The 12,027-nt window shown below is 41.6% G+C and overlaps 1 protein-coding gene across 6 annotated transcripts in view; it reads right to left on the reverse strand.

Annotated features, from left to right (window-relative positions):
• SMARCD3 (SWI/SNF related BAF chromatin remodeling complex subunit D3) overlaps window positions 1–12,027 on the reverse strand; it is an 82,670-nt gene that overhangs the window by 17,361 nt on the left and 53,282 nt on the right. For all 6 annotated transcript variants that reach the window (XM_083875362.1, XM_083875363.1, XM_083875365.1 and 3 more), the window contains 2 exons: window positions 7,769–7,891; window positions 303–425 (listed from right to left, as the gene is read on the reverse strand). In XM_083875362.1, the coding sequence (XP_083731488.1) occupies window positions 303–425; window positions 7,769–7,891 (246 nt within the window). The remainder of the gene's footprint in view (window positions 1–302; window positions 426–7,768; window positions 7,892–12,027) is intronic.

The following is a 12,027-nucleotide window of genomic DNA, read 5'->3' on the forward strand; positions in this document are numbered from 1 at the left end:
TAGGCCAGAATTATCACACCTGTTGTTACCTGAACCCTGCCATCTCTGTAAAGGGATTAATCTCAGTCCTCTTCTCTCCAGTTTTTTCTACCTGTCCTGTCCTTATGTCTGCCTCATTTTCTGCTGCACTCTCCAATATTCCCATAAGAGCTGGAGTTGGGCATGGTGCCTTCCCAGCAGCAACAAGCCAACCCTGCCATTCAGACACATCTCATCTCAGCTGATGTCCCCAGTAAAACCTACCACCCCAAAGGAAATCTTTAGACTCCTGCCAGCCCCAGTGAAGCAGAGATAAGTCATACATCATCCAAGAGCTTCCCCTCCACGCGCAGCTCCCACGAAGCAATGCTGCCATCAGAGTCATCGGCGTCTGATTTCGCAGGATTAAATGTGTTGGAGATGTAAAGTCTCAGTTTCCGTTTTTGCTGTTATGCACATAGACAAGGGAAAAGTACATATCCAGTGTAAGTTCAGGATCTGAGGAAGCGGCAGGAAAGGTGATAATTACACATTTAATAGGGAATCTCCATGATTTGTACATTGCACTGGTTGTATTAGAATTTAAGATTCTGTTACGTGTACAAAAATACGTTGAAGAGCTGAATCTGAAAACTCCTGTCAAAAAGCTTTGGCTATATAAACGTGCTGAAATTCATTGCAAATGGAGGAAGACAGGAGGTTGTCAAGCCTGAGAAGTGATACATCTTGTACTTCTGGATTAGATACTTGAGAAATCATTGTGAGAAAAGCACGATATGATGTCCTTTTTGGCTTCAACCTAGCTGGATTGCTAAAAATTCAGCTGCAACTCTATTGCAACACAAATGTCTTTCATAGTTCCATCAGTTCAAATTTGTAAATGGCAGTCACAAATACAGCTCATGCTGCAAACTACCTGCTGGGCACATCTCTGCCCATCTGCATTCTACCATCATGCAGTATCTGGTAATAAACCTCCTGCAGACACACCTGAACACACTGACACACACACACTGGCTGCCTTACCCCACCTGCCTTTACCCTCAGCAAACATGCTGCAGCTCCAGCCTGCTGCTGAGTGAAGGAAGGTACCCCCCCTTCATCCCTAACCCGGGTGCTCAAGCCTGTCAGAGACACAATCATGCCTACACATTGCCATTTTTACACACCACCTGAAGTTCTCCAGTCACTGTAGTGGTGTATGGCTGTGTAATTTCTCAGCGCCCTTCCTTCCATGCACCATGTGGAAAACTCAGCTATTAAGTTTGATGCATGGATTCCAGAAAAGATTATTACCAAAAATGACTTTGGGACTCTAAATCTCCAATACTTATGTATAACACAATGTCAAAAAGGCTACAGTTGTCGAGTTAATGCCGACAAAACAATGTAAGAAAGGAGCAATCTTGTAAAGCCTTCACACACACACACAGGAGAGAAGGAAGTTACATACAGCAGATTATACAGCATTATCTGGCATAGAGGAATGGGGAAGGCAGAGATGTATGGCTGAAGAGGAACAGAAAATTACTACATTTTGCCGAATCTGGAGAAGACAGTGACAGAGAGGTTTTACAGAAATGGAGTGTCAACAGTATGCTCTGACGGGGAACAGGATTTTCCAAAGTGCCATCAGTGCAGAAAATTACGAGTTTACACAGGTAAGAACAGGCAGACAGGCAGAAAAATATTCTTGTGAATACATGTTTTCGCCATCCTTTCCTACAGGATTTCTGTTGCCAAAGTGGTCTTTCATAATATAATTATTTTAATGACCCCGAATCTCTATTTGCTGTGGTGGACTTGTGAAGGACTTCACATTTCTAAACTCAAAACTCCTCAAATTACCCTGAACATTTTATGGACCATTCCTGAATTTTACCCCCACCTGGATTACTTGCAGAACTGTATCTACATACACAAGCAGGCTATTACTTAAGAGACATCTAGTGTCGCCAGCACCACTGGCTCCTTGTAAGAGCCACATGGAATGGTTCTGCTCCCAGACATTTGGGAGGCTGTCTCCTCTTCCAGCTCCAGGAACTAGACAATGGCACTTGAACTTGCCCTACATACCCTTATCACCAGCAGTGGTAGTGCATACTTGGTGCAGAGGAATTTAAAGAAAATAAATCTGGAAATCCCTAGAAAAATTTCAGGACTGTGGCTCTACAGCCAGGAACAGTTACTTTGGACCCTTCTCTCCTACCATGACTATTTTTGTGGCAGCTGATTCAAACTACCATTGAGCCTGGGAAACAAGACCCTTGGCAGAGACCCAAGAGTATAGTCTGAATCCTACCTGAAGGGATCTATCCAGAAACAACTCCAGCATGCACAGCTATACTGGTATCATAAGGATGTCCAGTCTTGGAAGACACCAGTTCAGAGATGAGATAATAGTCAAAACTGAGCTCAAGAAAGAAAGACACCAACATGGTGCTGGGTGGGGTTTCAGAGTACAGGCCACAGAGTCTCTTCAGCTGCTGACACACCCCAAAAACCCACTGCATTTGGTTCATTCTCAGGATCCCCGTGTTCCACAACAATGTCAAGTTCATATCCAGAAGGCTCTCAGAATGACATACTCTTCTGTCTCCAGTTGAGCAACTCCATATCATCCAGGCAGGAAATAATAAAATTTATGAGCAACTTGATTGCTCTGCAGCTTAAATAAAGCAGTGGCAAGAAGCCACTGCCCTTCAATAAATTTTGCAAATTTCTCAGCCATCCGCTTTACCACAGAGACCTAAAATCTGTTCTCCTCTCCCTGTGGTGGATTTCTCAAGAGAGCAGAAGAGCAAGCAACCAAAGGATTTTCAGTAGTTGGGAGCAAAAACTAAAGAGAACACTTACAGCTCTAGGGCAAAAAGAAAGCATCACACTTCATCTCTTCAGACACACCAGAATTTTACCACCCAAAACCACAAAGCTAAGAAGGGGAAACTTCACAGAGACTTGATCAATACTGTGAATCAACTCATCTTGTGTCCAAAAATCAGTAAATGCTTGATCTCCTTGCCCTCTAAGAGTAAGATACAAATCTTTGACTCAGCTTCAGCAAAGGGAAGTTTAAATAGCAATCATATTAAAATGAAAAGTCTTCCCCTAAACCCAATGTGTTTCACTTACAATTCCTCCTTGAGAAAACAAAAAGGAAAAAATAATCATATGTAACAGACGAGTGGTCATTTCAGAAATTAACTCCTACAAAGGTCTCAGCACAACTGCTGGGAGGGCTCATGTGAAATCAAACAGATTTAAATGGGAGGCTGACAGGAATGTGGAGCAGCACTCCTACAGCTTGCTCTCTCTCCAGGTTCTCTGATGTCATCTTCACACAAATCAATACAGCTTTAAGTTCAAGCAAATGGGTGAAATGCTGGAAATCTGTCAAAACCTTCAGAAAATTTCCCCTGTTTTGCAGTGTTACTTTTTTTTCCCCAGTTTCCATTAGTATTGAAAACCTAACAAGTTGAATCAGGAAGTATCTGATGACCCCATGATCTGTGTGCTACCCCTCAGACAAATCTCCATCAACTGCTGGAGTCAATTTTCTTCAATGAACTCTCAGGCTGAACACAAAACCTCCAGGACACTTCTGGGGAAATTGGTATTTCAAACAAACAAACAAAGTTATTAGCAGATATTCTATCACTGACTGACTCGAAAAAAATCTGACTGCCAACTTTATAAGTAGCATTGTGTTAAGAGCTCCCTAAGTATATCTTAAGGATTAATTTCTATGAATCTCAACATAGCATAAAAACTTCAAGCCGAAAGCACAGAAAAGATTAAAATCTGTGTTTCTCCCTTTGCATATAGAGTAACTGTTTCCTGGTCTCACACACACAAAAAAACTCTTTAGGAAGCAAAATTAACAGTGGTAGCATGGAAACTAAAAATCAGGAGACAGAAAAAACAATGACCACTCTCTGTTCATTTTAAAAGACCCAAATTAAACAAAGAGTGCCCATATCAGAGCTGGAATACAGAGGCATCTTCACAGAGCAGCAGCAAGAGATGTCAAAATTTGTAGAGGAAACAAAATTAGTTAGGTAACGCCTTAAAAAAATGGACAAGAACTTAAAAATAGCCAACCCAAAGAAGAAAAACCAGTGACTTGGTAGACTACACAAGTACTATGAATAATAAAAGGAATGAGACAACATTTACTGAGTTCAAAATTGCACTGACATATGAAAAACACTTGTAGACAGTTCTATAAAAGCTTAACCACAACAAAACCCAAAAAAAGGTGAAGCAAATGCTACAGAGGAATAAAGTGGAAATTAGTATGCACAACAGTCTACAAAATCAGCTCTGGCTAATTATTTCTCAGTTGTACATTGCACTTTCTCAGGAGAGAATAAGCTGTTGTACAGCAACAGGTAATAAGAAGTCAGGTGCACTGAAAAATTCTTTTTCTGCAGTGATCGGGAGGAATGAATTTTTTACCTGAGAAAAGAGAACATTAAAGAACCTGAAAGACATATTTAAAACATTGAAGAGATTAGACGTTCACATTTTCCTCATCTCATAATGCAAATAGCAGAACACATAAAATTATGCCACAAGACAAGCGTTTCAGAAAACAACCCAAAATGCTTTCTGGCAACAATCAGATATCAATTCCTCAGTCATCTTAAAACCTGAAAGTGGGGGAAAAAAATCTCAATTCACAAAACTAGGGAGAGAGATACTATGATGGTATTCTGATGCTACTACTTGTTTTTCACCTAAAAACTGAGAACCTGGAAGCAGATAATTTAGTTTGGAAACTGCAACTATACACATATCTGGTAAACTGAATGTCTCACACCAGTTCACTGCAAAAGAGTGACAGTCTCTGGATGACAGTCTCTGGTTTGGGTGAGACAAAAGCACTGTCTGTGATGCCAGGACTTGGAGCAGGAGCCTTGCTGGTGACACAGGTCACATCCCACTTTCAGTCAGGAGACCCTGGTTCAAGCTTCAGGATGAAAATCATCTCAGTCTTAAAATTATGTTTATGGCCATGACTGTCTAACTCAGGCTTGCACAATGGAGAGAAAAAAAACATTTTTTAGGATGTTATTTATCTATATTCTTTTAAACATCCACTTCTGTATGAGAAGAATTGTGCCCTGAACACCATTGCCTACACCAACTTAATCTCAACTATGAAGGGACCCAAGAATGACTAGCTCACATATCAATGAATAAAATGGCTGTGTCTATACTTAGCCAAATAAATCCTACTCCCCAAGTCCACCATGGTCTTAGAGCTGCATAGACTTTCAGTAATTCATTCTTTAATGCCATCTACTGGTCTTTTGAGTGTACGGTTTCTGTTTCCTTCAGGCCATGGAGCTTGCTGTAACAGTCAAAAAGCCAGCCTGCCTGCCTGCCTGCCTGCTTGCCTGCCTGCCTGCCTCCTAGAAGTTCTTTCTGGAATTTTGACCCTGTGAGTCTTCCACGGAGTCAGTGCAAGGACTCTTGCTGATGCTGCTCTGCAGACAAGGAATTCTGAGGCTCTCATGACAGGTGCAATCCAAGAATGCAGGACTGGCTGAGGAAGAGGACAGTACACAGCAGTGCCCAACCAGCAGAAAACAGCCAAGGCAGGATCTAAACTGGAAAAGCTGGCAGCTGAGGGGGGCTGCTGACAGCAGTCAAAGGAGTTGACAGGTGGGGAAGGCCAAATCCCCCTTCAACAGCTGCACAAACCCCAGGTCTCCTCTCTCCTCACTTCTCGATCGTCCCACAGCTGTCAGATGGTTCAAGAGCACAACTGCTCTAAGGAGCTCCAAGAAGGATCAACAAGCCAAACGTATTTTATGCATTGTCCTCTTGAAAAAAAATGCTTAAACCACTTCTCCCTAAAATTTCCCCAGAATAGTTACTTTTCAGACAGAAAAAAAAAGCCAGCCTGAGCAACACTAGACCATAAATCTGTGGCTCCTTGTGACTGTCTCTAGCTGCAGCTCAATCACTGTGACAAACATTGTAACTGCAATTACAGCTGATAACTGAGAAATTCTGCATATTCCCTACATAATTTCACATAACTCAGACAAATTCATATTTCTCCCAGGATTACAATCCCAGTTTGAGAATCACTGTTTTAAGGCAAATATTTCAAAATTACAAGAGCTTTGATAAGAGATGGAAATGCAGAGATAATTCTATTGCTGTTACCAATTCTGAAACTGCAATAAAATGGAAATACTTAACATTAAGAAAAACCCAAGTGTATCTAGGTTTAGCCCTATTTTGATAGGTCTGATACCTATATGCTAGGACTACCTATACATGAATTTGAAAAACATCTGTTTGATCATTCTCTAGATGTTAACTGAGGAACTGGTATTTAAAATGTGTTTGCTGAGCCCTAGATGGAAACAGAATCTTCTCTCTACAGTTTCTGTAGAATGTTGTGCCTTCTACACTCTTCCTTCCCTATCCCAGACACTGAATATCTCCATTGCACAGCTTACAGCTAGGACCTTGTGGGCCTGTTAATTCCCTCATTAAAGAGTTTGTCACAGAATAAATAACTTCCTGCTGATTTATGAATTCAAGTCAAAGTCTTCAATCACCTTTAAATCACCTTTAAACCTTCAATATCCTTTAGCCAGATTCCTAGCTAGTTTAAAAGAACCGTGTTCTACCCGTATCAAGAAGGTAAGACAAATTATTTCTTCCCAGAGTACAATCTACTATGTACAACATTTTTAAAGAATGAACTCATGATTTAGACCATCCACAATTCAGTTTCCTATCTAGGTGTTAATGGAACTTGATCGTTTCTTCTTTGTTTGTTTGTTTGTTTGTTTGTTTCACATATAGCAACTGGTAAAACTGGAAAGAGGTAAAAGCCTTCCACATTTTATCAGCCTATCACATTTTATCACCTGTACAGTGACAAAGACAACAGAATATTGATCTTTGTTGGGCTGACCCTCATCACTGTGGTACAGACAAGAATGATGGCTTTATGTCACAGCAGACATACAGCTACAAACCCCTTTATTCCATGGGAACAATTAGAGGAATAGAGTATGAGCTACCCAATACAGCCACAAGAACTTAAATGAGACATGCAAAGAAATTCTTCACAATGAGGGTGGGCAAAAATTTTAACAGACTGCCTGATGAGGCTGTGAAACCTCCATCCTTACAGATTTTCAAAACTCAACAAGGCACTGACAACCTTGTTTTTAGTAGAAGGTTGAACTAGGTAACTTCCAGTTTCCTCCTATCAAAACTCTTACATGATTCCAATGAACAGACTCAGAAAACTTAAAAAAATACCATTTCAGTGGGAAATTAGGAAGAGTGAAGTGCTGGACTTATCTAGTAGAAAATGCAGAAAAAATGTCATCCATTTTTTTCTTACACAAATAATAATTCCTGTAAGTAAATCTTCCCATTGTATGCTCTGTTATTCCACAAGTTCCACTTTTGATCAATTTGAATTGGAAACATTAATACATACCTTCAGCACACCTCTCTATTTTCTCTTTTTTTATCATTTTGATACAAAGTTCCCAAACCAGTGTTTATCTATCCTTTATTTATCCCTAGGCTATTATTCCCCTTATTAAAGACTTTCAGAAGCTAAAGCTGGTAATAGCCACAGAATTTTCTCTACCACTTTTCTATGCATGCTGATTCCCAGCTGTTTGCCCACTGACCCATTCCAAAGCATTTCTGCTAATGGGACTTTTACTGGAAAGGTATTTCCACCATGTACTACAAGAATTATTTTCCTCCCCTGACACAATTTACAGATTTCACAACATACCTTCATTGGCCTCTTCAGCGCTTCCTGAATATCCACGCGCTTCCGCATAATGGTCTGGTCTAGTTTGCGCTCAAAGGCCAAGAGATCCATGTAGGCCTGGGACTCAGGAACCAGCTCCCGGATCTGAAAGGAAGCAGTGAATATCCAAGCACAGGAAGCAGGAGTCTGCCGTGCTCCAGGACAGCAATACTGACACATTCCCAGCCCTTGGACGGATGTGCCTAGAGGAGTTCTCCCCCCTAGAGCAGTTCCAGACAGTGGGCAGGTCTCAGTGGGGTGGGACAACAAGGCACAGACTGAAAAGTGGGAGCACAGAACTGAGGCTAATGCCTTCTGGAAGACCCTGCCTGAATCCACAAGGCTGTTTCTTCAAGTGAGGCTTAGCTACCAGCAGCCTTTCAGCAATCCAAAGTAAAAACTGTCACCTCGATGCCAGCCTTTCTCAGCACATCCTTCTGGCTGAGGTGAAATTGACCTTCACATCAGAGTTTTACCGTGACCAGATATCAGGTGTCAACTTATGATCCTGCCAACTTTTATTGGCACTTTAATACATTAGTTAACTACATTAGTTCTATTGACAAACCCCCCTTTTTTATTTTATCCTTTACAAGGAAGTTAGCAGAGGAGGGGATATGAAGTAGGTTGGAATAGAGACCTAATGAACTGAGCTTAGAAACATTAAGTATACCCTTAAATGAAAATTTGGAATAACTCATGCAGGAAAACCATAAAAAAAAGGCATTTTAAGTAATTAAAATAGGTCTACTAGACAACCTTTTCTATTTCTACAATATTCACTCTAGCTTTCACTTATTTAACTAAAATATTTAACTGTTATAGTATTTCCATAGGAATTAAAAGTGAGTTGGTATTCCTGTTTTGCTTTAGAATCACAATTAGTTACAATTACAGTTTATATCTGGTGTAAGGCACAAACACTTACATGAGAGACACTAGGCATGCACCTGCTCCCTGTGTTCTGCAAGGACATGAGAACCATTGCACGGGGTCATGCCAACAGTTGGCTCTCTTACTATTGTGTCTCTGACAAGGTTTCAAAGTTGTTGCCTTTTAGCAGCAATAGCCCAAAGCAGAGCATTCCAGAACCTCACCAGGCAATGTGGGAGGAAGAAGCTCCTTTTGCTCATTTGGAACCTGCCACAGGTGAGTTTCATCTGATGCCATTTCCCTGCACTGCTGGAGCAGCAGTGGGCAGGCATTCCCTATGTTTACCATATGTTTTACAGGTTTTTGCCATCCTTTCTTAATAATTTTCTTTTCCAGCCTGAAGACGAACAATTTCTCCCTGTTGTATTTAGACTGATTAAGATTACCAAATAAATGTCTCTTTGAACCTACTCTGTTTTGAGATAGCAGAATACCTGATCTACTTACAGCAAGACTGATACTTTGGAAAAGCAGAAACTACAGAGCAAAAACTGTACAGCTTTAGCCAAACCATTATGTTTTTAACTGCTTATATGCTTTCTCAAAATGTTCCTTTCAGCAGAATAATAAAAGAATCATGAGCATGAAGAGCAAGCCTTACCCTGGAAACATCAAAGAATTGACAGGCAGCTTGCAGAGCAAGGGCGGCAAGACAGTGAGTGCAAATCTTTGGACACAACAAAACACCTCAAAATTTTTTTCCTGTTCTGCACAGATTAAAAGATTCCTCAGTTCCCTGCCTGAAGAAATTAATTATGGTGTTCTGCAGTCAATTAAAAATTCTGGACTGAGAAAGTAGTTTCCAACCTTTAATGCCAAGTTAAGAAACAGGTAGTGAACCCCCCGGACACAGGATGAAACAGGGAGAGGCTTATAGAGTCCTTAAGATACAGCCTACACAACATAGGTGATCCAATTTTTCCAGCTAGTTCAATGGGTACTAGACCCAGGATCTAATGAAAATTCTAGGGAGTTCATAGAAACAGCAGAAACTTTCAATAAATACTTTTATTCCACGCTTTTACATCTCTTGTCACATGAAAGTGAAAGGGCTATTTCCTATTCCATTCCTATAACCAAACTGGATGTTACATATTTTAAGATGCTAAAAAGTACAAACACTTTAAAATCAGCTAAAGACAAAACTGCATCTAATACCCTTGAACTGCAAATGGCCAGAGATTGGGAGAGCATTTGAGAGAAGAATTGTACTTGTTGTGTTTGGGATGTGTTATGGTCACAGCAAAGATGGGATTTTGGGCTAGATCAGAGGTTCACTCAGGCCAGTTTTGGCAGCTCTCACAGTCTTTTTGCTTTCTCACCCTACAAATGGAATAACCTTTCAGAGGCATGACAGTGCATATGTTATAAGGACCTGTGCAGTCTGCCAAATTCCTTCTCTTGCATGGTTTGCCGTAACCGAAAAGTTCATAGCTCCATGCAGGCCTACACTCTTCTACAACTGACGTTCTAACTATAAATGGGAAAAGAGTATTTCAATACTTAAATTCTCCATTCTGGCCTTTATCTAGTTGAAGAAACTCCAGAAAGCACCTAGCAGAAGCAGCATCTTGTCAGCCAAGGTTTTGAAGCATATATAGTTGTGCTTCATCTTAGAATTCCATGGATAACTGTAAGAGATTACTATTAACATTAGTAAGACAGTGTCTTTCTTGAGGCTGGAGTTATCTTTCTATTGTGAAAATTCAGAGTTTTCAAACTTTTAAAGATTAGTAAAAAGCAATTATTACTAAATTATGCATTTTTACCCTTGATTTCCAGATGTTTTTTATCAATGGTGACAAAAAAAAAAGGCTAACTTGCAAGTGGGGGCAGTGAGGACAGCGTGGAAGAAATGGCACGATGGGAGAGTCTCTCACAATTTTCTCATAGAAGCAGCACCATGTGGAGGCCCCACCACACCTGCCTGTGCAAGGCTTGTGAGACAGAATCAGAAACCAAGGAAAAGCTGCAACACTACAAATTCTGGGATATGAAAAACATCTTTGGATCACTTCCATGGCCGTCACAGTACAACAGCTCGGAAGGCAACAAAAGCAGTCAGCAGGCTGGGAAAAGCAACGAGGAAGCCTTCTGCAAGAAGTTCAGCAGCAGAAGGAAAGTTAAGGAAAAACCCAGGTCCAGGTCTGGTTCTGCCGCTCACGTCCAAAGCCACAGAGAAGGCTCCACGTTGTCTTTGGTTCCATTGCTCCTGGCTGAGTCCTGTCCTCAGGCCTCTCAGCATCCCGAGCCCGAGTCGGTCAGGGCAGCAGGGCTGTGCAGAGGGACCCTGACAGGCCACAGAAACAGGACCACCCTTCAGCACGGTGAAGTTCAGCACAGGAAAAGCTCTGCTGATGGGATAGAATGACACCATGCAGGGGGACAGGTGGGCATTGGTGGGGTAGAGAACAGGTTGGCAGGAGAGGACTTGGGTGCCCCGATGGACAGACAGCAAGTGCAGGAGGACTCTGTGGGGTAAGGCAGCCGTAGCAAAGGTCAGCTGCAAGAGGGGCTGTATTGGCACAGGCGTTGTCACCAAGCCCAGGAAAGAGGTTCCTCCTTACTACACCACGCTGGTGAAACTGGATCTGGACTGGTGGCCACAGGACCACAAAGATGTGACACTCTGGAGAGAGGCCTGCAGAGGCTCAGTAGGATGTTGGGGGCTGGAGCACAGACCTGCTGAGAAAAGCTGCAAGAGCTTCTCCAGCCTGGAGAAGAAAAGAGGAAATGAGATCACCTGGGAGAGTGTGACGGCTGTATGGGACTGGTGAAGCACAGACGGGGCCAGCCTCCCCTTGGAGGTGCATGAGATTAGGGTGAGAAGCAACAGAAACTCACTGCAACATGGGTTAGGGTTATTTACTCCCTATAAGGAATTGGTTTGTAAAAAAAAAGCCTCTGAGAAAACAAATAAGACACATGATGGTATTAAAACCTTGCAACAGGTTGTCAAAAAATGCTCTGGAGTGTCCATCCTGGGCTGGAGGTATTCAGAACCAGTCTGGTCAAGGTCCTGAGCAAGCTGATGTAACTTGAACCTGTTTTGTACAACAACTGAGCTGCACAACTTTCACAGGTCCTATTGTTGTGTACCTCCAAGTTCCCAGAAAAAACCCAATAAATAAAACTGGAAGTATCTCAGGCAGGAACAATTGGAGCTGCATTCTTCACTGCCTAAGCAGGACAAACAAAACAGTTTCAGCAGTCTTGATTTTAAAAAAAAGCTAAAGCACTAATAAATAGAGATTTGGCAGATTCTTTAGAATCAGGCTACCCTAGAATTCCTGTCTTTGAGAGAGGTA

The sequence above is a fragment of the Zosterops lateralis genome (assembly GCF_965231275.1).
Source record: "Zosterops lateralis genome assembly, chromosome: 1".
Lineage (NCBI taxonomy): Eukaryota > Metazoa > Chordata > Aves > Passeriformes > Zosteropidae > Zosterops > Zosterops lateralis.